The sequence below is a fragment of the Oryzias latipes genome, chromosome 3 (genome assembly GCF_053564925.1).
Source record: "Oryzias latipes strain Hd-rR chromosome 3, Olatipes_Hd-rR_3.1".
Taxonomy (NCBI): Eukaryota; Metazoa; Chordata; class Actinopteri; order Beloniformes; family Adrianichthyidae; genus Oryzias; species Oryzias latipes.
In genome coordinates this window covers 37,222,504-37,248,018 of record NC_136239.1, presented here as the reverse complement: position 1 = coordinate 37,248,018, position 25,515 = coordinate 37,222,504, and the positions used below count along the sequence as shown (strand labels likewise).

Sequence of the window (25,515 nt, the reverse complement as noted above, 5' to 3'; positions counted from 1 at the left end):
TTTCTCTTTCCCTCTCTCTTTTCTCTTGTCCCCCCCCCTTCCCATGTCCTCATATGTGAATCAGGTAAAGTCAACGCAACCATGGTGAGTATTTATTTATGCACGGAACGGGCGCGCGCGCATACTAGCGCGCATAAGAGCATGCACACGCGATCCCGCACACACACGTTGATAAACTGCAAAAACCTCACTTAGGCTCACACAGGACGCACATAACATGCAGCTCATAGCCAAGATACGTTCACCCACAACGCATAGCGCTTGTCAGTGTAGCAGGTACGCACAGCGGGCACGCGCACACGGACGGGCACACGCACTATTTAGCCTTGCACTCTCCCGGTTAGAACAGCTATGAGCAGTCTTAACATCGTTAGCTGGAATGTGCGTGGACTTGGTTCTGGGCCAAAGAGATTGAAAGTGTTAAATCACCTGAATGATCTTAAAGCAGATATAGCTCTGCTGCAGGAGACCCATTTATCTTTATCAGCTGGTCAACTCCTGTGCTGTTCCCAGTATCCAGCTATGTATTCTGCCAGTTTCAACTCCAAACAAAGAGGGGTTGCAGTTTTGATTAATAAAAATGTTACATTTACTCATAAGGATACAGTTACTGACCCAGAAGGCAGATTTGTAATCATTAATATATCCATTCAGAATAAAGACTTTTGCATCGCCAGCATCTATGGCCCGAATGTTGACGACTCTTCCTTCTTTCACAGATTCTTCACCTCACTCTCAGTTCACTCTGACTCCACAATCATTATAGGAGGAGACGTCAACCTTGTTTTGGACCCTGAACTTGACAGACTCAGCACAGCAGCAAACCAGCGTACATGGCAGTCTGCAAGTATTCTCAAGCAGTACATGAATGATCTGGGTCTCTGCGACGCTTGGCGCTCATGTCATCCAAGCACTAAGGGGTTCACCTTTTTTTCTCCAGTTCACCATTCACAATCTCGTTTAGATTATTTATTAGTCAGTAACTCCCTTTTGAAAGAAATTAAAAGTTCCAACATTCATCCAATTATTATCAGTGACCATGCACCAGTTTCTGTTACTATTTCAAGGGAAGTACCCATACCCTCGGGTTCAACCTGGAGGTTTAATACGTCTCTGTTAAAAGACCAGGAATTTATTGAATTCTTTAAAAAAGAGTGGGCAACCTTCTTAGAATTCAACGATACTTCTGAAATATCACCAAGTATTCTTTGGGAAGCAGCAAAAGCAGTCATGAGAGGGAAAATCATCTCTTATTCAACGCATAAAAAACGCAAGGAGAAAGCAGATTTATTAGAATTAGGAAATAAAATAAAAACTCTGGAGACTGCTTATGCTGCTTCTGCACAGGAACACATACTGGGCGACCTGAAAAATTTAAAACTGCAGTTAAATGACATCATCAATAAACAAACACAATTCCAGATACAAAGGCTTCGACTGGAAAGATTTGAAAACTCAAATAAATCTGGCAAATTTCTAGCTAATCAGCTTAAAATTAATAAAGAAAAATCAACAATCACTTCGATTATGGACCAAACAGGGAATGTCACCCATGACCCGGTAAAAATTAATAATGCGTTTAAAGACTTTTATCAAAACTTATACACTCCACAGATCAATCCATCAGAACAAAGCATCAACTCATTTCTCAACAATATAAACCTGCCCAAGTTAAACGAAGATCAAATCACAAATTTAGACTCTCCGCTCTCGTTGTCTGAGCTTCATGAAGCTCTGTTACTTATGCCTAATGGTAAAGCACCAGGGCCTGACGGCTTTCCTGCAGAGTTTTATAAGGAATTCTGGGAACAACTGGCACCAACGTTTTATAAAACGGTAAAATTTATCAATGAAAGCCAATCTCTACCACCTAACATGAACTCTGCCAACATTATCCTTCTTCTAAAACCAGACAAAGACCCCACGAGTCCTTCAAGCTATCGCCCCATTTCTTTAATTAATGCAGATGTAAAAATTATCTGCAAAGCACTAGCACAGAGAATAGAAAAAGTCACTCCTCACATAATTGACTTTGATCAAACTGGATTCATCAAAGGCAGACACTCGGATGACAATGTCCGCAGACTCGTTAACATAATAGACTTTGCCACCATCAAAAACCAGGAAATGACTATACTATCACTGGATGCTGAAAAAGCCTTTGATAGAGTAAATTGGAAGTTCCTCATTGCTGCCCTCCATAAGTTTGGGTTTGGAGAATCATTCATCAATTGGATCAAAATATTATATCACAACCCCAATGCATCAGTTAGAACTAATAAACAGACTTCCAACAGGTTTTTTCTTGGAAGAGGAACTAGACAGGGTTGCCCACTCTCCCCCTCGCTTTTTGCAATATTTATCGAGCCTCTAGCTGCAGCAATAAGACAGAATGAGAGTATTAAAGGAATTAAAACCAAACACAGCCATCATAAAATTAGTCTCTATGCAGATGACATATTACTGTTTTTAAGTAATATACATTCTGTAAATGAAACGGCAACAATCATTAATGAATTCTCTTCTATATCAGACTATTCCATTAATTGGAATAAATCTGTTTTATTACCACTGAACAGTAATGCGGAGCAAGGACTCACAATACCAGTTAAATCAGGCAATATAAAATATCTAGGTATTTATTTTTCCCCCAAAATATCAGAACTGGTGCTGCTAAACTACACCCCATTACTGAAAAACATACAGGACGACCTAACACGCTGGACCAACCTGCCTTTGTCCCTTATGGGCAAGGTAGCCACGGTTAAAATGAAAATCTTACCCAAAGTTAATTATCTCTTCTCAATGATTCCCACACAACCGCCATTAAAATGGTTCAAAACATTAGACTCATCCATATCAAGCTTTCTATGGAACAATAAACCTGCAAGAATTAGTCTAAAAACTTTAAAATCTGCAAAAAGCTGTGGAGGATTAGAATTACCTAACTTCCACAATTACTTTCTTGCAAATAGATTACAATACATCTTAAAATGGTTAAAAAATAATCCAGAAACCAACTCATGGTTAGACTTGGAACAGGCGTTATGTGGAAAGATCAACCTGTCAGATCTTCCATTTATTAGTCAAATAGTTAAAAAACAGGATTGTTTCAAAAGTATTAATATAAATGCCACTTTAACAGCCTGGTGGGAATTTCTCAAAATATCAAAATCATCAATTCAACCGTGCAAAATGACACCCATCTGGAACAACCCAGACATCCTCATAAACAAAAAAATTATCCACTTCCCAGCTTGGCAAGCAGGGGGCATAAAACAACTAGAGCACATAATTATTGATAGAAGATTCATAACTCCCCAGGAACTTCAAGACAAACATGGAATATATAACTTCTTGGAATATCAGCAACTTAAATCAATTATTACTAAAAAGTTTAAATACAGAGACAACGATTTAAAGCTACCAGATGTAGTTACCACTCTGATCAATTTCTCAATGAATAAAACTCTCTCCAAAATATACAAACTTTTATGTAATTTAGATAACAATATTTCACTTCCGACAACAAAATGGGATGCGGATTTGAGCATCAGCACAGATGAAAGTTTTTGGTCAGAACTTTGTCTAAACACCTTTAAAATGACAAAAAATCCAAATCTGCAGCTAATCCATTTCAAAAGTCTTCACAGAATTTACTACACTGGACAGAGGATGTTCAAGATGGGTCTCAGTAACTCAGACATTTGTCAGCACTGTGACAGTAATCTACCCGACAATTACATGCATGCACTATGGTTCTGCACGCCTGTCCAGGCTCTCTGGCAGCAGGTATGTGCCGATCTATCAGTCTGGCTTAAGGTTTCAATCACAGCTTCACCGTCACTTTGTGTGCTTGGTGACATGAGTGCCATCGATGTAGAAGGAGGATTAGGCTCTATCATTTTCATAACTCTTTGCATTGCTAAAAAAACTATTTTAATAAATTGGAAAAGCAAAAAAAATATAAATATAAGTCAACACAGAAATCTGCTGCTTGATCATATCAGCTTGGAAAAAATGTCAGCCCAAAGTTCAAGTAACTTTGAAAGAATTCGGTCTCTCTGGTCTCCCATAGCTAACTCCGTGACTTAGGGGGTGGGGGGGGCATGGTCGTCGCTGCTCCTTGCCCTTCTGCCGTGGGCCGGGGTGGGGGTCGGGGCCTCCGGTGCCTGGCCGGGGGTGGTGGGGGCTCCGTTGGTCGGGGGGTCGGGTCCGGCGCCTGGGTGGGGCGGCCTGGGGCGCTGCGTGGTCCTCTGGGCTTGGGTGTGGGGGTGCGTGGTGGGGGGGGGTGGGGTGGTGGTCTGGCTTGGCTTGGGGGGGTGGTCCCTTTGCCTGTGCTGGGGGGGGTTGGCGGGGGGCGCTGCTCGGGGGGGGGGGCCCAGCGGCGCTGGATGGGCTTCCCGTCTACACCTGGGGCTGGGATCGGCCCTTCCCTGGCTCTGGGGCGGGACGGGACAACCCTCTTGGGGCCCCCGGTCGCTCTGGGTGTCATCCGCTTCGGCTGCGGGGTCTGGGGGTGGGGTGGGGTGGGGGTCTTGTCGGCCCTGTCCTGTGGGGGGGCATTCTGGGGGAGGGGGGGCCACTATTGGTACGGGGCAGGGGGGGTTGACGGGTCGGGGTCTCCGCTGAGGCCATCGGCGGTTTCCCCGGCCGGTTGGCTGCCTCGGTCCCGTCGAGGCCTGACCAGAGCTCTTCTAGGGCCGGCGTTTGGGGGTGGGGGCCTGGGCTTGCTCCGGGGGGGGCCGGCGCTTTCTGGCTCCCCTCTCTCTGTGTGGGGGTGGTGGTGCTGGGCCTGGGGTGTCTGCGCCTCCGGGGGTGGGGCCCCGGGGCTGGGTGGGCCTGGCCCCCTTGCTGGGGGGGGGGGGGCGGGGGACGGCTGTTTGACCACCGGGGGACAGTCTATCATCTGTCCCCAACTTACCCCCTTCCTCATATAACCTCATAATAGGGTGAGGGGGTGGGGGGCTTAGCCTGCGATGAGCCTTGGGGGGGGGGGTTTACTAGGCAGTGACCCCCCTCCTGTGGTTGCCGTATGGAGTGGGCCCCCCCTCTTTCGGTTTTATTTGCACCTTAGACATGTAGGGCCCTTGGTAGGGGGGGTGCTTGGACATCACTGCCAGCAAGCAGCGGATGTCCTCCTAGCACCCTACCCGCCAATTTTAACCGCACCTTAGACATTTAGGGCCCCTTGGTGGGGAGGGTGAGGGGACGTCACTGTGAGTAATCAGGAGACGTCCCCTTAGTGCCCTACCCGCCAATTTTAACCGCACCCCCCTTAGTACACACACCCCTCCCCCCTCAATATATACATCCCAACATAAACACACACACATGCACACACACACTCTCTCAAACACACATACACGCACACACATTTTGCAAGGAAGGTGGGACCTAGGACCATCTGTCCCCTGCCTCTTCCCTGGTGGGGGGTACGGGCCCCTTTGCAACGGCGGCTGTGTCCCCGGGGTGCTGGCTTCCTGGGCCCGGCGGTGCTCTCTCCGCGCGGTGGGGGGGTTCACATTACATCTGAGCCGGGGGTGTTCGTGTCCCTGGGGGGTGGGTTCTGGTCCTTGCTCCTGAGTGCTGGGCCCCGCCAAATTTCCAACTGTGGCCGAGCCTGGTCGGGCCATATTTACAACACCCCTTGTGGGCCCTCTTTTTTCCCCGGGGTTCCCCCCTCCTGGGCGGGGGCGGCGGGCCCCTGCCTCGCTCCTCCCTGGACCAACCGTTGGCCGGGCGGATGGCTGCCTGGAGTGCGGAGTGGGTCTCCCTTGGGGGGTCCTGGCCCGTACCTGGGGTTGGGGCGGGGGGATGCCCGGAACTCCTGGGTGGTGGTGGGGTGCTCGTCTGGGGCTGTGGGCGTCCTTCTCCGGTGGGGCCCTGCGTTGGGTTCTCCCGGCGCGGCGGGGGGGCTGCTCTCCTGGTTGGGCTGGGGCGGCGCCCTCTTTCCCTCCGTGCCTCCCTGCTCTCTGGCTCTGGGGGCCTTGCGGCGGCCCTGCTGGCCCTGGCCTGGGTGGCGGGCTTGGTCGCCCGGGCGGCGGTTGTTCCCTGCCGGTTCCCGTGTGGTGTTGGGGGGAATCCGGCTGCCGCTGCTGGTGCGGTGGGGGTCTTGGGGTGGGGATGGCTGGGCACTCTCCCTCCTTCTTTTCACGTTCCACCATCCATTTTAGAAGAACATAAACACTCACCTGAGCACAGGTGTCAGCTCAACAGACTGAATGACTGAAATATTTCACACTAGTTGGTTTTAAGGCATAAGTATGCGTGTGAACACTATCTGTTTTGTGTACATGTCGACAGGTGGACATTTTTGCAACTAACAGGTGTGTTTATAACATTTGAGTGTGTGTGTGGACAGGCTCCGCCCTTTTTTTTTGTTTTTTTTTTTTTGTTTTTTTTTTACATTTGAACCTTACCATAATGATTAACAACCAGTAAACTTGTTGCTTTATGCTGCTTCATGGTCTTATCCCCCTTCCCCTCCTATTATCACCCCCTACCCCCCCTCTCTCTAACGTCCCTCTTTCTTCTTCCCCTCTTTCCTTTTCCGTCCGGTCCAACACCAAAGATTTTCAGACATGTTTGAAATTAATAAAGTTTGGCCTCAATTACAAAAGGGGTTTATTCAGACATACCTTTGGTTTGTCTGAAGATTAATAACCCCTCTTGTTAAAGTAAAATATGTCCAACCCAAGAGGCCCTCAGCTCTCATCTGTCTGCCTAGCTGTTGGACAGGACAAGTTAGAGAAAAAAAAAAAAAAAAAAAAAAAAAAAAAAAAAAAGAGTTGAAAAAGGAGGAATTTATCTACCCCCCCCCCCCCCCCGCCTTCAAAACTATCTGAATAAAATAATCCGTCTTTTCATGCTCCGCCACAGATGAGCGACTCCAGGATGGGTGTCATAAAGGAAGGAAGCCCGTCTCTGTGCGGCGCAGAGATCGAGATTGTGATGAGAGTGTTTCAAAAGCATCTGGGCTTTTAGCAGAAATACACAGGAGGGCATAAAAGAAATGCTAAGGGGAGGGGTGGTTAAAGCTGGATCTCCTTAAAAGGTCATCTGATGCTGCAAGAAGCAGTACTGCGGGGGTCAGTTGCCGTTTTCATAGCTGAAGAGAAGTTGATGGGCTTGAGTCCATCAAATGACGCGTGGGATGTGGGGGTCCGGAAAACAAAAGGAGGAGGAGTGTGGACGGATGGCGTGGAGGCAGCTGGAATCGGCTCCACCAAGCAGGAGCAAGTGAACAATTGCATGGCGTGCTCCTGGCTGGTGTAATTGCAAAGGCGCCCTGACTGGGGAGGCGACACATTGTTCCTCAGACTCGTTCAGAAATATTATCTCCTGCTGACGGAATCCTTAGGAGCGCGGGGGAAAAAGAAATCAATTGGTATTAAAGGCGAGCCACAGTGTGAGCTACAGGAGTCGCAGCTTGTCAGAGCTGCTCTGCTTGATGCTGCGCCTGGAGAGCCAGGCAGGCTGGGAAAGATAAGTAGCCTGATTGCTGCTGCCTGTGTGTGAGCAGGGAGCATAATGATCAGAGCTCCGTGCCCAAGATAAATATACATAGAGCCAAAATATGAAGCTCGATGCTGACAGCTCGTCTCATGGAGTCGCACTCGTGCCGTTTGCTTCAGTGTGAAAATGTAAATCCCCGCATTTTCCTCCACCTGATTTTCTAAATGGAGGCACAAAGCTGCCAACTGTAGGACTTGACATCATTTGCTGGCCTGTGTTATCCTGAATGAGCTCTGATGCAGCCTGACAGAGGCCTCAGAACACAAATATGCTCCTGGTTTCCGTGCAAGGCTGCACACACAAAGACACGCGCAGTTCCAAACGTGGCGAGCAGATGGGCATTTCGGTGCCTAATGCGCTCCCCCTTCTTTCCCCCGCCAGCTGAGCAGCAATAAACCTGTCCCTCTGAACTGACGGGAGAGCCGAGGTTAACTCTGACAAGTTCAAAAAGTCAAAGCGAGCACAGCTGCTGTTACTCTGGAGACGCCGCCTCAGCGGCAGCAAGGCTGATGTCAGAGCGATGGTGTCTGACCACACCGAACGCTGCTCCCGCAGTGGATGTGAAGCTGCTCTGTCATATGAACATCAGTGGATGCCTTGGTCTCCTGGACCTACAGCCTAAAGCAGGTCATTAGGTTGTTCGAGGGTCGTAGAGAGGAGCGGCCGAATCTTAAGGGGAGCGCAGGTGTGTGATGCAGTACCCTCGAGGCTTGTGCAGCCACCTTCACCCTCCCGTTATGTTCAGGGTCAGATTGACCCGTTTGGAATTTTAAATACCAAAAAATAAATCAAAAGTGAAAAGCATTTTTCTACTTTGAAACTTTAATGTTATCAGCACATCAAGTAAAAAGGGTTCATAAACTTTAATTGTAGTTCAAAAAGGGACTGCATATTGGTGAACAGCATGTGTGGGTTTCCTACGGATACTCCGGTTTCTTCCTGAAATCCTGAAACACGGTTTATAGGTTGATTAGTGAATCGAAATTGCCCTTAGGTGTGCAGGTGTGTGTATATGTGAGGCCCAATGACAGACCAGGGGCCTCATTTATAAACGTTGCGTACGCACAAAAGAAGGCGTACGCCACTCTCTACGCAATAGTTGAGATTTATAAAAAGCAAACTTGACGGGAAAATGTGCGGTCCTCCACGCAAGCTCTGACCCAGGCGTACGCACAAAAACGGGTGAAATGAGAAACGGCGACGCCGTCGGCAGATGGAAGAAACACGTGAAAGTGAAAATGACAATCCTGCCTCTCATAAAAACATGAAGACTTCACAAAGCAAGTCTTACAATTAACTGCCTACACGAACACCCGTTTGATCGATCAGCAGTGAAACAAACAAAAAACTATCAAACGAAAATTACAACAGAAATTCAAATGAACACATATTTGCAAAAAGAAAAGTGAAATATTTTCTGCAATATTGGCATGTTGTGCAATTCATCCTCATAAATAATATATTTAACAGAACGAAATAATGTACAAAACTGATATTCCCGTCAATGTGTCCGTCTGGCGGAGCAGATATAGGTGCAATCAGACAGACAGATGGATAGATAAAGAGAGATGCATTAATTGTCCACTAAGGAAAGTTGTTTTCATAGTAAAACATTTCTTCATAAGCTACAGAATTATGGTATTCATGCATATGCCTTTAGTTTGTTTTATTTTTGATGAAACAATGTATGGCGTATGTCTCAACCATTCAGAAAGCAACAAGAAATTACATTTGCGCTGATCAATTTCCCATTTCCACGTCGATTATTACCGACATCTGTAGCTTGTCAGATGTAATTAAATGGAGGGAAATAAAATGCCCCATCACAATGCGTAACGACGCACAATGGCTGATCTTGCGCTCTTAGAAGATGTGGCAAATGGAAGAATTCGGAGTGAACGCATCTTTAGACAGCAAGGAGACTTGTTGGCAAACGAGGACGAGTGGCTTATGAGCCGGTTCCGACTTCCTCTGCGGGCTTTTGGGGGTGTGTCACCCGGTGCATCTGGCGCGTCGGTGTCCCACTCCACTTAAAAGGGATTCCCCAATTATTGCCGCCAGTCTCTCATCAGGAAGGGTCAGCTCCGGTGTCCCCCCCCCCACACCCGTGGCAGACACGGGTGTGTGTGTGTGGTTGGGGGGATGGGGGGGGGGGTCAGCGCTAGACGTTTTTTTGCCTCGACTTTGATGTCCGACCTTTTCTTTTTTATTTCGGCCACGGTCCGAGGTTGGGAGGCTACAGCATTTACAGCGTCTGCCCCCGTCTGCCACTCACGTGCCTTTTTGGCATTAGTAATGCCCACACTGTGCCCTCCAAACAACATTATTCTCCTCTTTTCCAACTCGCCAACAATAACTTCTACTTCACATTGAGTGAAGTTACGTTTTTTTGATTTCCTCTCGGTGTGTGCCATGGTTTCGCAATCAATGAATATTCATTTGTGGGCGTTTCACGGACTATTTATGGGCAACTATGGGCGTGTCATGACGCCGCAAAAGCTGCGCAGCATTTAGAATTGGTTGTGATTTATTAAGAGAAAGATGCGTAGGATGTGCGTGCGCACGGTTTTATAACTCCGAATATTTCTGTGCGTACGCACATCCTATGTTTCATCCGTACGCCACTTCTGACGCAAATCCTACGCAAAGTTTTATAAATGAGGCCCCTGATCAGGGTGCACCACGCCCTTGCTGAACACTAGCTGAGTTGGCGCCAGAAAACCCTGTAAACCCAAAAGAGATTCAGTTTTGAACTGGGTTTTGAAGATGGATGGATGGATGGATGGATGGATGGATGGATGGATGTTAATTCAAATTGAAAAAAGCATCAACGCTGTTCCTCAGAAACAAACAAAGCAGGAGGGTTAAGGGACATCATGAAAATGGAATATACCATTGTCCTAAGTGTGCTAAGTGTATCATGAAGTATTCGTAAGGCTAATGAAAGTTACGACGTATGCGTGAAGCTGTCATGCAATGTCCACACTCTAGTCATTACTGAGGGAGCCGCACTGGCTCTATACTGATGGCGCACAAATTTTGCATCCACAGGGTATGCAGGTGATGCTACGTTCACACTGGGCACTTGACGCGTCTTGTAGAGAAAGCGCTAAACACTATTTCTTGAACGCACACACAGCCCATGGTGTTCACACCACACAACACCTACAGTTGGAAGGGGATTGGTGCGAAATGTCAAAGTGGTGCAAATCTCGAAAGTTATGCTTCCAGGCTTTTTCCTTGCGACGTGACAGACTTGGTCTCATGTAATTCCGGCCGCAAGTAGTCATTTCTCCTTCCTGATCAATTTTTAAACAGTTGGCCCTTCCGTGAATGAAAAGGGACGCCATCCATATCCCACAACCAAATGCAAGTCCCCGATTGGTCAAAGTTCTTGACTTTCGACACGCTTTCAGTGCACGTGTGTTTTGTATGTAAAAATAGTCCTAGAAAGTTGCGTAGCGATGTGTCAACAAGAGGCTTTTGGATTTGGAAGCCTGAGATGGCTTTTCATGTCTTTCCTTTGAACGCGGCCGCTTGAACGCGAGTTGACGCGACCGGTCCCATGAAAGCGGACGTTTGGTGAGGATGGTGTGAACGTGGCTTGATACATGGGGCCGCTGGGACGCCTATAGGATGTCCACATAAATTACACCCTGTCTAATTTCCTGATTTCTAACAGTCAAGCACGGAGTACGCTATGGGCACGCAAGGAGCGCACACTCATCACAGTAACAGCACTAACAGGCTCCTTGTAGTGCACTGGTTTCTGTCGTCGTGTCTCACCTACTTTACCCTTATATGTTACTCTAGTGTTCACTACAGCCTGTCGCCTGCAGCGTGGCCGTAGATAAACACCCATGAACCTTTGCTAGTCTACATAGATTTGGACATATCTGTCCAATTTTCGGCCGCAGACAGTCCGATCCACCTGTAAGAACCACTGCGACTATAAGGCATGAGGTGAGCTCAAACACGCTGCACTCTCCTGCAGCTGTTTCACGTCTTGAGGATGTTTTCACATTTGGATTTGGGAGCAGATGCCAGGCAGGCTTGTCTTTCCCCCCTCCCTCTCTAATTGTTGCTTTTCTGTTTTTCACTCCACTTGCTTAGACAAATGGAAAAATTTAAAGCTGTTGAAGGCAGTTACAGAGCTATCCTGGGAGCTCTCACACTCCAGTGGGCGAGCTGTCACCGGTGGGAATTTTCATTCTGTGAATTACTATGTTTACTCTGTGATTTCTTTTGTTTCTTAATTTATATTCACCCCCCCTGGTGAGGCTTCCTGGCTGACAGGAATAGTTATCACAGTTCTGCTGGCTGTCCTCAGAGTGATTTTCTGCACCTAAATTAACTCCGGTTGGAGATCACTGTTTTACTTGATCACATGACAGACTGCCGAGGCGACACATTTACTTAATAGTCAGGAAACTTTTTCGTCTCCTTAACAGCAGTTTAACTCCTTCATGTCTGAATTTATTTCTAATCATATTAAAAATAAATCTTCAATGTTTTTCCCCCTTTTAAGTTGTTTACCTTTTGCCATATCCCCTCAGGGGTCGCCACAGTGAATCGCTCTTTGCACAGGTGGTTTGGCAAAGATTTCTACCCCGGATACCCATCCTGACACAACCCTGTATTTTTTCCAGGTCTGGGACTGGCACAGGGGCTATATTAGGAGGGAGTTATCAGTGTTGGAGGGAAGAAAAAAAACCATAAACACTTTTTGGGGTAAACAGCTCTAAAAACCTGACTAGAGTTGGTTATACCTCTATGTGTGTTTGAGTCTCTTTTTCAAATGATCGGGCAGGGTAAAGAAAAGGGCTTACATGGGCAAGAGAAAGGGTGAAAAAACGAAATAATCAGTGGTGGTACTGATGTGAGAAGATTGTTAAGTCTAACCGACATCCTCATTGCAGATTTCAATATCAGTCTGAAATGATTATAGATTTTCCCTTAACTTTAGAACGATAAATGTAATGCATTTCAGGAATTTACCAAATTGCACCTCGAAATGCAATTGACTGTTGGTGAGAACTGGACTGAGCGAGGTTGTGGCGTCATCCATGAAAAATGGAAAAAAGAGAAAATGAAGTCAATTAAATCGCCATTTTTTTTGCAATACGGACCCCGCCATGTTGGAGCCAGACGTCGCCAGCAAGCAGTGGTTGGTCCCAGTCGGTGTGAGTCACTGTTTCTATGGCAACCAGTCTTGCCAATCAGGAGTGAGCGTGTTGGAAGTCCACATCTGTCAATCAAATGTTTTGAACATTGGACATGGGGGCCAACATTGGACATGGGGGCTTCTGTTGACATGTCTGATTGGTCAGTTTGTAACTTGAATATGAACTGCAGAAAAAAAAAAACTGAAAAAAATTGTGATTTTTAAAAGAAGGTTATTCTGACAGACAGAATGACTTATAGCTGTTTATCTCTCAAGACTAGTCTATGGGATTTTGGCCTCCTGTCACCGGTGGGTACTTCCTGTTTAGAACGCCGGGGGGTAGGGTCACTCAGTCTAGTTCTTATTTACAGTCAGTGGTAGTAACCTAAAGGAAGATTCCCTTTGGGGCAGATAGTGCTGTTCATTAAGTCATATTTGCCCTGACTCTTATATTTTTATCCTCTTATCTCAGCCTTCAGGTTTAAGCACAAAGCTGTTTTTTTTTTTGGTTTTCTACAGAAAGCAATAACCTAACCTGGAATAACCTGTTTCTTCCGCCTCATTTACCGAGCGCCAGTCTGTTTTTCTGTGTCATGATAACTGGGGTTAAAGCGGAGTTAGCAGGTGTGAACGCAGTAAAAACAGCCGGCTTGTGAAGCCTCGTCTTGTTCCTCTTGTCAGCAGCAACCGTCAACCAGCGGTCATTACAAGCCACAGATGCTTCCTTTAGCACACCTGGCTGCAAACACAAACCCCACATCCAGCGGATGCTCCGCCTCCAACAGCAGGAGACACTGATGAACCTCAAGGTGCGACGGCGTTGTCGCCTCTGCCTCCCTGTCACTGGAGCGGGGCAATAACTCAGAGCGATAAAAAGAAGGAAAAGAGAAGGGCGAGTTCCGTCTTGCAGAACACAGCGTGTGGAGGAGCGTAAAACAAGCGGAGGGTTAATGCATGCAAATGGTCTGAGTGATGTCCCCATCCCTGCAGGTTAAGGCCAGCAGCAGCCTCTGCGGGTTTTTATTGTCACGGACCGCTGGGTTCAACATTTCCTGCCCACCACCACACCATTTGGCAAACAGCCTGAGCACACTGTCCATCAGTGTGTGATAGCCAAAGAAAATGAGAAATGTGAGCCCGCTGGCGAGGGTCTGTCGCAGCGTGCTTCACTTTGTGCCGTTTGTTTGGGATTCCGAGCGAGTTCATACATCTTCCCGTCCATCTGCTTCATTCTGCTCGTGTTTCTCTGCAGAAAAGACCAGATTTCTCGGCACAGGCCTTTAATCTGAGCTCTGCTGTCTCCACTCCTACAATCCATTCTGCAGGAGGCTCACCTTAAGGGTGAGATGATGACAGTGCTACATATTCCATTTGCTGGCGCACAGCATCCCATTGCTGCATAAATGTGAATACCCAGAGTTCAATAGCACATTTGTTCCTGAAGCAGAAAACAGGACAAAATCTTTTCCAAAACACTCAAGATGTACATTATGAAACCAGAAGACGGCAGTTTTGATAAAGTAAAAAAAACAAAACACAAATGGCTTCTAAACGAAAAATACCAAGAGAAGCTTATAAGAAACCAAGGTAGATAAAATGTTTTTCAAAAATAAACAGTCTCATAGTTTGCTAAAAAACGTTTTTTCTTCCGTTTTCTTTCCGATAGTCTTCTTTAATACAAAAACATGAAGCAACAACCACTTCTTCATTTACGAAAAGATTTATTATAGTTTTCCAAACTCACAGCTGTTCCATTATTTTAACATTAATTCTATTTTTAAAAAACGTATTAATAGTGGCTCTGAAGTTCAAATCACTCGATGCAAAAACATTATAAAGATCACAATGGCAATAAAAAAATAAATAAAAAAACAGCATTACATTTTAGAAAACAAAAGAAAACTCCAGAAATCCAAATGTAAAAAATAAAAAACATTATGGAAAACAACTTATTTCCAGTTTAAGGTTAACTTAGATAAATCAAAACGAATTGTTAGAAGAAGGAAACACCAAAAGAAGAGGTGGGTACTATGGGATGTTGCTTATTGGATGATGATGTTTGTTCAATGAATGGATACTGGATATCATCATCCAGTCAGCGATGTCCCACACTACCCACCTTTTCCAGTTTCTCGTTGTGTTCCGTTTTTTACTTTTCATTTTGTTTTCTGCAAATTACTCGTTTTCTGAAATGATTTTTCATTTTTGTTTTTTAAATTTTAGTGTCTGTCATTTTTTTTGCTCTCTAAAATGTAACGCTGTTTTTTTAGCGCTCGTTTTACTTTTATATTTGGGGTTGTGATCTTTAAAATGTTTTAGCGTGGAGTGATTTGTGGATGTGATTTGCTCTTCGGGGTCACCCTACTCATTAGAACAATAATCATGAAAACAAATATTTTTGGTTCCATTAATAAAATAAGGTATTTTCTTATTTTTTTTTACGATAAAAATAGTTAATGTGGTAAACTTTTCCTGAACCAAATATTACTAAAACATGTCATCTTTTGAAGTTTTAAACCATTTTGCAGAAAGACAATTCTGTGCCAAGTAATGTGAACGCTAATGAGCAACGTAACCTTACTAAACAACACTCCGACCATCTTAAAACTATAAAAAACTGTTCATAAGTCTGATTATTCCCGTTAGTGTTTTTCTAGCAGCACAAGTTCATAAGAAATTCTCCTCAGTGTTGTGGGCGGAACTGCTGGCATCAAGCAAGAAGGCCAACGCCCCTTCCCCTCTCTGTTGCTCAGAGTATGGAGTTTTATTTTTCAGTGTAGTTTTGGTCCTAGTTTACAATGATTTCAATTAAGGAACACTCAGAAAATGCAATTTTGAGCTTAATTCTTCTTATATTTGATGTCTATCATCAGAAAAATGCAACAGGAGCATGTTAAAAACACCAAAAATATGTATTTTAAGCGGATCTGTAAACGGTTCAGAATATAAACTATTTTGGTTGAAGTAACATAGCAGCTAAACCTCAAATCCTGCATAAAGGGCAGGTTTTGCAAACACAAAGAAAAGAATGGTTAATAGAGGCTGATTAGCATGCAAACCCACGGATTTGTTAAGGTCAATTTGAAAAACCTGAATTTGGAGCAGAAAGAGGTGGAGAAACACAAGATCTGTGTGTTAAGAAAAACTGCACAATAATGGAGATCTCATCACATGTTACATAAACGTACATCTCCACATTTAGTTCATGGTTTTTATTAAACAATGTAGCAAAAAAAAGATTATCTTCAAAAAAACACACCAGGTTTATCAATTATTCAAATAAAATGCACAAAATTGAATGAAATGTAGTTTCCCATTTATTAGACTTATTCTTTTAATCTGGCAAGTGGTAGTGTTTTAAGTCTGTCAGGATTTAAAACAAAATATTTCTTAGACTTTTGGGACTCCAGACAACTATAGTAACCGCCAAAAAAGTTCTTCTACCAAGAGAAACAGACAGACTCCAAAAACTCAAGACTTTTCCAGGATGTCACAAAAGACGCAGAAGAACAAGAAAAAAAACTGCCTGAAGGGCTACTTTAAATTTGGGTTCAAATAGGCCAAATGGGCCAAATTCTCTTCTTTTGACAAAAACAATCAATTCTGGAGCTGATAAAGATGCATGACTGGTCATAACTTGCAGTTAGAGACACAACATCTCCGAAACGAGCCTCAGGATTACAGTCAAGGTGGGGAAGTATGATGGTATGGGACAAACGTGTGACGTAATGCATGTGTTGTTGTCAAGGATATCACAGGCTTCTGGGTTTAGTTTTGCACAGCACTGATCACGAAGCTAGAAAACGACCAAATATGAGCCTGCAGAAGGAATACCAGCAGCCTTTGTCTCAGATTATCTCTTCAGATCACGGAGGATCACTGATCAACTGCAGGAAACACTACTGTTCCAGATCCAGCTGTCACTTTGCTTCAAATTATCTCAAATGATCCTTTTTGTTCTCGGTTGAGGCTGAAATATTTCCCAAGAGAACATCCAAAGAAAATGATGAAGCAAGCGGATTCTTCCAAACTGGTTCTCTCCTCGTACCTCCTTTGTTCTCCTCTGTAAATCTCGTGTGCGTTTCCTCCTCTAACTTCCAATCAGGGCCTCTCTTGACCCCCACCTTATCTCTGATTCGGGACTGATTGCGCCCGCAGTGCGGACAGCCATTTTTCCATTAACCTTGTTCTCAGAACGAGCCAGAAAAACCTGACAACAGCCACTTCAGCCTGAATCCGTCCACACCCCGGTTGAGTGGTGGCCTGCTTTGTTTTAAGCCCCACCAGCTATTATCGCGTGTGTTCGAGAGGCGGTGCACGTGGGCCGATGGGGAAAAACCAAGAGACGCTGCAAAAGAGGAATACAGGAAGTAAAAAAGAAAAAAGCACTCTGACACTGTTGGCACGCATGCGAAGCTGAGCACATTAAGAGGACATTAAAAGAATGTGACAGAAACTACTAATTTACTTTCACAGCCATTCAAGGCTCCTCAGATCCACCAATTGCTATTCCCACTGTGTGTTATAGCATGTTTGTCAGTGGGGTGTTATGCCACGCTCCCCAGGGTGCGCTTCATCTGACTCGCCCTCAAAGCCCTCGCAGCGTCTCGTGTGTCATGCAGAAAACGCCCACAGTCTGCCAGCGCGCTGCAGAAGCTGCGTTCTACCACGTCAACTAAAACACACCCAAAGCCATTGATGATTACACGCAGATACAATTGTGCAGATCCTCTTTTTGACACAACTTCCTGCTGTAAACATGGGACTAAGAGAACACAAGACATGTGTTTCTAGGTTTAATGCTACTAAAACTGTTTTGGAGTTGTGTCTTTAGCAGGAAGTACAGCGGAGAATGAAAACTGTTGCTGATTATAAATATTTTGAAATCTTACTCTTTTTTTTTTCTTTTTTTTTTTAACTTGTCCTGTCCAACAGCTGGGCAGACAGATGAGAGCTGAGGGCCTCTTGTGTTGGACAGATTTTACTTTAACAAGAGGGGTTATTAATCTTCAGACAAACCAAAGGTATGTCTGAATAAACCCCTTTTGTAATTGAGGCCAAACTTTATTGATTTCAATCATGTTTGAAAATCTTTGGTGTTGGACCGGACGGAAAAGGAAAGAGGGGAAGAAGAGAGAGGGACGATAGAGAGAGGGGGGGTAGGGGGTGATAATAGGAGGGGAAGGGGGATAAGACCATGAAGCAGCATAAAGCAACAAGTTTACTGGTTGTTAATCATTATGGTAAGGTTCAAATGTAGTACAATAAGGGCGGAGCCTGTCCACACACACACTCAAATGTTATAAACACACCTGCTAGCTGCAAAAAATGTCCACCTGTCGACATGTATACAAAACAGATAGTGTTCACACGCATACTTATGCCTTAAAACCAACTAGTGAGAAATATTTCAGTCATGCAAAGGTGAGCTAACACCTGTGCTCAGGTGAGTGTTTATGTTCTTCTAAAATGGATGGTGGAACGTGGAAAGAAGGAGGGAGAGTGCCCAGCCATCCCCACCCCAAGACCCCCACCGCAGCAGCAGCGGCAGCCGGAATCCCCCCAACGCCACACGGGAACCGGCAGGGAACAACCGCCGCCCGGGCGACCAAGCCCGCCACCCAGGCCAGGGCCAGCAGGACCGCCGCAAGGCCCCCAGAGCCAGAGAGCAGGGAGGCACGGAGGGAGAGAGAGCGCCGCCCCAGCCCAACCAGGAGAGCAGCCCCCCCGCCGCGCCGGGAGAACCCAACGCAGGGCCCCACCGGAGAAGGACGCCCACAGCCCCAGACGAGATCCCCACCACCAACCAGAAGTTCCAGGCATCCCCCCGCCCCAACCCCAGGTACGAGCCAGGACCCCCCAAGGGAGACCCGCTCCGCACTCCAGGCAGCCATCCGCCCGGCCCACGGTTGGTCCAGGGAGGAGCGAGGCAGGGGCCCGCCGCCCCCGCCCAAGAAGGGGGAACCCCGGGGAAAAAAGAAGGCCCACAAGGGGTGTTGTAAATATGGCCCGACCAGGCTCGGCCACAGTTGGAAATTTGGCGGGGCCCAGCGCTCAGGAGCAAGGACCAGAACCCAGCCCCCAGGGACACGAACACTCCCGGCTCAGATGTAATGTGAACCCCCCCGCCGCGCGGAGAGAGCACCGCCGGGCCTAGGAAGCCGGCACCCCGGGGACACGGCCGCCGTTGCAAAGGGGCCCGTACCCCCCACCAGGGAAGAGGCAGGGGACAGATGGTCCTAGGTCCCACCTTCCTTGCAAAATGTGTGTGCGTGTATGTGTGTTTGAGGGGGTGTGTGTGTGCATGTGTGTGTGTTTATGTTGGGATGTATATATTGAGGGGGGAGGGGTGTGTGTGCTAAGGGGGGGTGCAGTTAAAATTGGCGGGTAGGGCACTGAGGGGACATCTCCTGATTACTCACAGTGACGTCCCCTCACCCTCCCCACCAAGGGACCCTAAATGTCTAAGGTGTGGTTAAAACTGGCGGGTAGGGTGCTAGGAGGACATCCGCTGCTCGCTGGCAGTGATGTCCAAGCACCCCCCCTACCAAGGGCCCTACATGTCTAAGGTGCAAATAAAACCGAAAGAGGGGGGGCCCACTCCATACGGCAACCATAGGAGGGGGGCCACTGCCTAGTAAACCCCCCCCCCCAAGGCTCATCGCAGGCTAAGCCCCCCACCCCCTCACCCTATTATGAGGTTATATGAGGAAGGGGGTAAGTTGGGGAAATCTTACTCTTAAAAACAGATTCATTGTCCACATGTTTTCCATTTCACATCCAAGATTTTAGCCCACTTTATTCCAAGATTAAATATGCCCTATTATATATTACAGGGCCTATACCATGCTTTTCTCAAGCCTTTAGTGTAAATTATATGTATTGGGAATAACATTTTTTCACAAAAGGGTAGGGGTTAGTAAGAAAGAAGGAATTTTGGTCCTTGCAGTCCAGGACTTATATGGGACAGAATAAAAAATTTGACAGGTCTCTAATGATACATTTCTATTCCCCCCATGTTCTTAATCTTCTCCTTGATTGCCCCCCCCTCCCCCCTCCTTTGATAATGTTATTTATTCTGGTGCTGCTATCCACAGCCTCAAAGCTGCAGCTGCAGCTGCTCATATGGCCTCTTCTCAACCACTTTGGCTTGAAGTTGCAGTAATAATTGGTGGTTGTTAGTTATCTAAAGAGATCGTGTGTTTTTTTTTTTTTTTTGGCAGCTCCTGCAGGGATGTTCCACTAAAGGCAATTCCGGGATGAGTCAAATAATTCACATGGTACGGAAAAAATTACAGAATTATACTTAATCAAACCAACTCTCTTACTTAATATATACTATATTGTACCTCAGAATTTAACATCTCTGTACACAAAAAATGTTTATATTCTTAACTTTCACTCATCTATATCTTAATTGCTTAAAATGATTGTTTAAGTAGTTTTAGACATATGGTAAATTGCTTTTGTTATACATTTTCTAAATAAACGTACATTTAAGCAAACAAGTTTTTATTGATTACTTTTACCGATTGTATTCATCTTTTTTCAATAAATGGTAAAAAAATAAGCTAAATGAAATTAGTACAATTGATTCATTACAAAATGAATATGCAACGCTTGATATAGCATTTTTAGTAGTGTGTAAATTGTTTTGACATATATTTTGAAGACATTGGACTAAAGGACAAGCTAAGAAATCCTCTTGGCTTTGCTTGAAAGCGCTGAGCTCTTATTGCGTGATCTTTTATGCAGAGTTAGATGAGGATCTGCAGGGAAAGGTGCAAGAATGCATAGCATTATGCTTTATGAATCAAGAAACAGGAAGTAAATGAAATGTACACATGGGAGGGGGGGTCCCTAACTGCATGTGAAGGCTCAGCGCAGCCCTGTGCCTCTCCACGCCTGCAGACCAAACTCTGACGGTCACAGACGAAGAGCAAACCGGACAGCTGCTGTAAACATGCAACTTTTTGTGCTTAAAACAAAACAAAAGGGAAACGGAGGAGGGCGGCGTGAAATGGAATGGATGGAGTCAAAACCGCATGACCTGGGAGACTTAAACAGGAGAAGACAAACATCAGGATTCTTTTCGTGAAAACCGTGGTGGAGGTAAAGCTGCTGCATAAGAAAGCGGCTTCACAGCGAACTCTGCTCATCTAAGCAGTTTTTACCAAGTCCTGCTGTGACGGAACTTCTAACCTGCCTCTGCAAAAATCTGCTGCATACCTACTTGCATACGGCGGAAAGGCGATGCCTGCAGCTCCGCCGAGTCTTCCTACTGACAGCAATTATTATTGATGCACACAATGGAGCTGCAGATGATTCTTGATTTACAAAGACCTTCGCTAATCTCTCACATCCTTAACATTCTGTTTAGTGAAGAATGCACAAACCAAGACGGAGATAACTCTGTCAGTACGTCACTGAATTATTTAATTCAAGCCAGATGTTCTCTGTGTGCAGAGGAATTACAGTCACTTCCAGAAACAGAAGGTAAACCAGTCGAGTCAGTGTCCAAAATTAAAATTCTCTTTCAAATTCAATTAATAAAGTATAGCATTAATGAAAATCGTTTCTTCTGAATGAGAAAGCTCACTTTGACCCCCTTCATTTAGCAATTCTTTAGCACTGACTGAAAATCTTTTTACGCTGTTCTCTGCTAACTAACATTGAAAAAAATGATTCAACGTTGTATTTTAGGATTTTATGTTATCTTTTTTAATATCACTATAAATGTATTTTTGTTCTGTTTATCACTTCGTGTCTGCATTTCTCACTATGTCATAAGTCGTTGCGCATCAGGAGCAGACGGAAAAATGCTTTCGGAAAAAAGAAACTTATTTGTGATGTGGAAAATACTCTGTGTGGGCCACAAGTTCCTTACCCCGAGCTCTAGTAATGAGGAGGGGAAGGGGGGCGGGGTTGCTCAGAGGCTAATTTCTAAGGAACTACTGCCGCTCTGGAGAAACGACACAGGTTTCCTGATTTTGGCTAAAAACGACATAATCATAATTAAAAGGGAACAGTTTGAAAAGAGATCTAAAGATGATCACGTCTTCAAACATGAAAAAAATGTAATTTGAATATTTTAGCTGCCTTTATTAGAGTCTTGGAGGTTTTTTTCCCCTTCAGGTTTGGCCTTTTATTCTCATCATTTTAATAAAAGTGGAAAAGTAGCATCTTTTACCTTCACAGTCTACTTTCATCCATCTTTTTCTATCCAGCTTAACCAATGGGTAACGTTTTTTTATTATCCGGTTTAGCCTCACTTTAGCATCCATTTTCATGGTAAATATTAATAAGTATCGCTGTTTTGTTATATTTATTAGGTACGTTTATAAGAAGATTTTGTGATTTTCAAGGGGGAATTTTCCTATTAATGAGGCAAATGTAAATATTTGGCACTGTGTGACATTTTGTTGTAGTGAAGCATCATTTAACTGCACACATATGTCTAGGATTTAATCCGCGTATTTACAGTTTCATTTACTTATAATTAATTACTAACATTTATTAATATTCATTCCATTTTCAGCCCTTTTTATCATTCTAAATCCATCTATCAACAATAGAAATGACAGTTTTATTTAGTTCTTTTGTAGTTTTTGTTTCTTTTATTCTTTGTAGAGTATTTTTTATGTAACTTCTAAAGATGTATGCAAGCTCCATGCCTCCTGCCGGCATCACCTTATCAGGCGGAAACAGGAATTAAATTCAACACGCATAAACAGAGAGGGACTTGTCAGAAAGGTGGGAGAGCATCAAGCGGGAGTAAATTCATCTCCACCTTTCATCTGTGATCTTCAGAGCTGCCGGCCCTCTGCAATATGGATTACAATATTCACATGATTGACACTGAGATATGCAAGAAGGATGAGTTTGTTCCTCATCTGAAAGCTCGGCCTCTGGCAAGGTGAGGCGAGATCGCTTCCGTTGTTTCAACTCGGAGGGCGTAAATGCAATTAAGATTTCAGCAAAAATTGCCTGACACAACGGAGGCGCGATCACAAACTGATGCGGCCTGCGGCGGGAGAAAACACAGGTGCAAACAGCACGGAGGCGGCAGAAGCAAACGTAACGGCGGTTTGAGTGCACCGAAATCTCCACGGCCCTTTCAAACGACACTGCAAGCCACTAAATCAATAGGACGCTGTAAATACAGTCTCAGTGGGGGTTGATGTTGTCGCCCAACACTGTCTGACTGATGTATGACACATGCAATGAGTGCTGCTGCACTTTGAAATAAAAAGCTCTTCTGCAGCCTTAAAGCGTTGAATCAAGAGCCAAATTCAGCTCAACTGAACAGTAGGAGGAGGTTTCCGATCGCCTCCACCTGCAATCCCCTTTTGACTTTTCAAATGCCATGTTTGCATATGTTCGCATCCGCTCCTGATGTACAACAATTTAAATACAGAAATACTCACAAATGCAATTTGAAGCTTAATTTTTGTATATGTGCTACATCATCACAAAAATTCTGGAGGAACATGTTAAAAACACCCAAAACACTATTTTCATCAGAGTGTGTCTTTAACAGATCTGCAGAAAACAGGTACGATCCCACTGTTAATATCATTTTTATTTTTTTACACTGCATAACTAACTGCTTTTTAAATAATAATACATGATTCCATCTGCAGTTATGAAGGCCAGAGCTACAATAAGTGCTGGACTCCTGAGGTATAATCATTACTAATAATTCACTGAGGCACCACACAACTGGTCATTATTAACAATAACACCAGATTTTTGGTTAATAATTAACTCACACTGGGTTTGTCAGCAAAAACTGAAAAATCAATGGAGACTCCACGAAATGCAGCTTTAAACTCTTTAATTCAGATCCTTAGACTTGGGGTTAGAGCTGTGACGGTGTGGGATTTTTGATCACCGCGGTAATGCGGTTGTCGTCACAGCCCTACCTACCCTACCTGCAGTTACATTGTGTAACTGGATCAATCAGGATCAGGGGTCAGCTGAAAAACCTGATTTTAAATAAAACAAAAACAAAAGCAAGACCGTTTTAAACACTAAGGTATGTATGTTAAAGTAACATTTAATATTTTATGTAAAAAGAAATTTAAAAAAAATGTAAGCTTGAAAGAATACTGAAAACTGGACTTCAAAAACTTATCGAATTTAAAAAAAAAAGTTAATTCGTATTTTTCATTTCTCTCCTTCACTTTCAGTCCTTAATTTACAGTTTCAAATCAGACTTTTCTTTTTTCTGAGTTGGGCCTAATTTTACATAGAGGTGGGGCTTTGTTCTTATTGGCTACGGGGACATGATTGACATCGGGTGACAAGTTATGGCAATGTGGAGTTTGGTACTGTATTCTCTACTGGACTTTTTTAAATTAAAGTTTCAATATTCCTTCAAATTTAAGATGTACTTTCTGTTTTTTTTTCAAGTTTAAAATTTTTGTTTCTCAAATTTTCTAAATTTATTTTAATGTGTTTTTTCAAGTTTGAAACTCCTTTTAGATGTCAATTCTTTGTTGAAATCACAAAGTCTATTTCTCAAATTAACAATCGGATTTTTCATTCACTTTATCCTGATCCTGACCCCATAAAGCTGCTCCTTTAACCCTTATTGATCGGTAGCAGTGACTTAGAGGGACATTTCTTACATTTAGTCATGCCTTAAGGTTTATTTCTCATTATGTGGTACACAAATATGAGGTTGAGTAATGGCTAAAACTTTGAAAACTCACTAAATAGTGAGTGAGGGCTTACCTGGTTGGAGTAGCGCATGCTGACGTTGCGTTGGTCCTGACGTGGCACGTATCGATGGATGGGATCAATGTCTTTAGGGCTGATCAGCTCATCCACTGATAACACAGAGATGATGCAAAGAATTTCTTACGATGAAGAGAAAACCCAAAACAAACATTGGCTAAAGACAAAAAAAAAAACTACAGGTATTCATAGGAAGTGCTAAAGGGATTCTTGTTTTTTAAAAACTGCAATTCAAACACACATTTGAATTTCAGACACTTCACACATACCCAGCAACTTGGCAATGGTATACAGGGCCTGACCCCACAGGAAGACCAATCCATCACGGCCTGAGTTGCTAGGGAAACGCTTCTGGCTGCCATGCTTGTTTTGCTCCGCCTCCACAAAGTCGGCTGGAACGTAGTAGTATTTGGGGATCACAGCATGGCCTGAAAGCAGAGAGGACCACAGTGATGCGTCGGCGCATGCAGACCACGGTAAGGAGTTCACAGAAACCACAAAAATAGATTAAACACCTGTTGATTTTAAGCCAACAACAGTGGTGCACAAAAATATTGTAAGAATTTCACACAAAATTAAAAATATTTAAAAAGATTATACTTTATTCTTGCACTGGAACCACAAAAATTAAGTTTGGATTTCGGGTTTTCTTTTTCCTGGAAAACTTAACTAAATATTTCGGTCCCAAACATTAAACGGCACATTCCTGGACTTTAGCAGAGAGAAAAAAATGACATTTTTTTCTGAATTCACTCTCCTAAAAGGTCACTGAGGTTCCAAAGTATTGACATGGAGTCCTCCTACTAGATGTCATTTTGACCTGATATGTTTTAACCTCCTTCAGTCCACCTGAAAAGCTGTCATGCTCGCTCTTAAGAAACGCTTCCCAGGTCTCTGGAACATTCTCTGCTGCCTTCAAGCAGGACCATCATTAAGACTCCAAGCAGGACCTCAGGTGAAGAATTATGGGCTGTCTGGCTCTGGCTGTTCCTGTCGAGGGTTCTTCAAGATTAGGTCCCTCCTTACACTTCCACCCTGCTGGAACTCTCCGCTTCACCTTTTTACCTGCTCTCTCAGATTTGGTTTGAAAT

The 25,515-nt window shown here is 44.4% G+C and overlaps 1 protein-coding gene across 4 annotated transcripts in view; it reads right to left on the bottom strand.

The window, feature by feature from the left end:
• The window catches only part of phkb (phosphorylase kinase, beta), a 107,569-nt gene that overhangs the window by 34,679 nt on the left and 47,375 nt on the right, over positions 1-25,515 (bottom strand). For all 4 annotated transcript variants that reach the window (XM_020700795.3, XM_011494100.4, XM_078944680.1 and 1 more), the window contains 2 exons: positions 24,694-24,852; positions 24,422-24,516 (listed from right to left, as the gene is read on the bottom strand). In XM_020700795.3, coding sequence (XP_020556454.1) covers positions 24,422-24,516; positions 24,694-24,852 — 254 coding nt within the window. The remainder of the gene's footprint in view (positions 1-24,421; positions 24,517-24,693; positions 24,853-25,515) is intronic.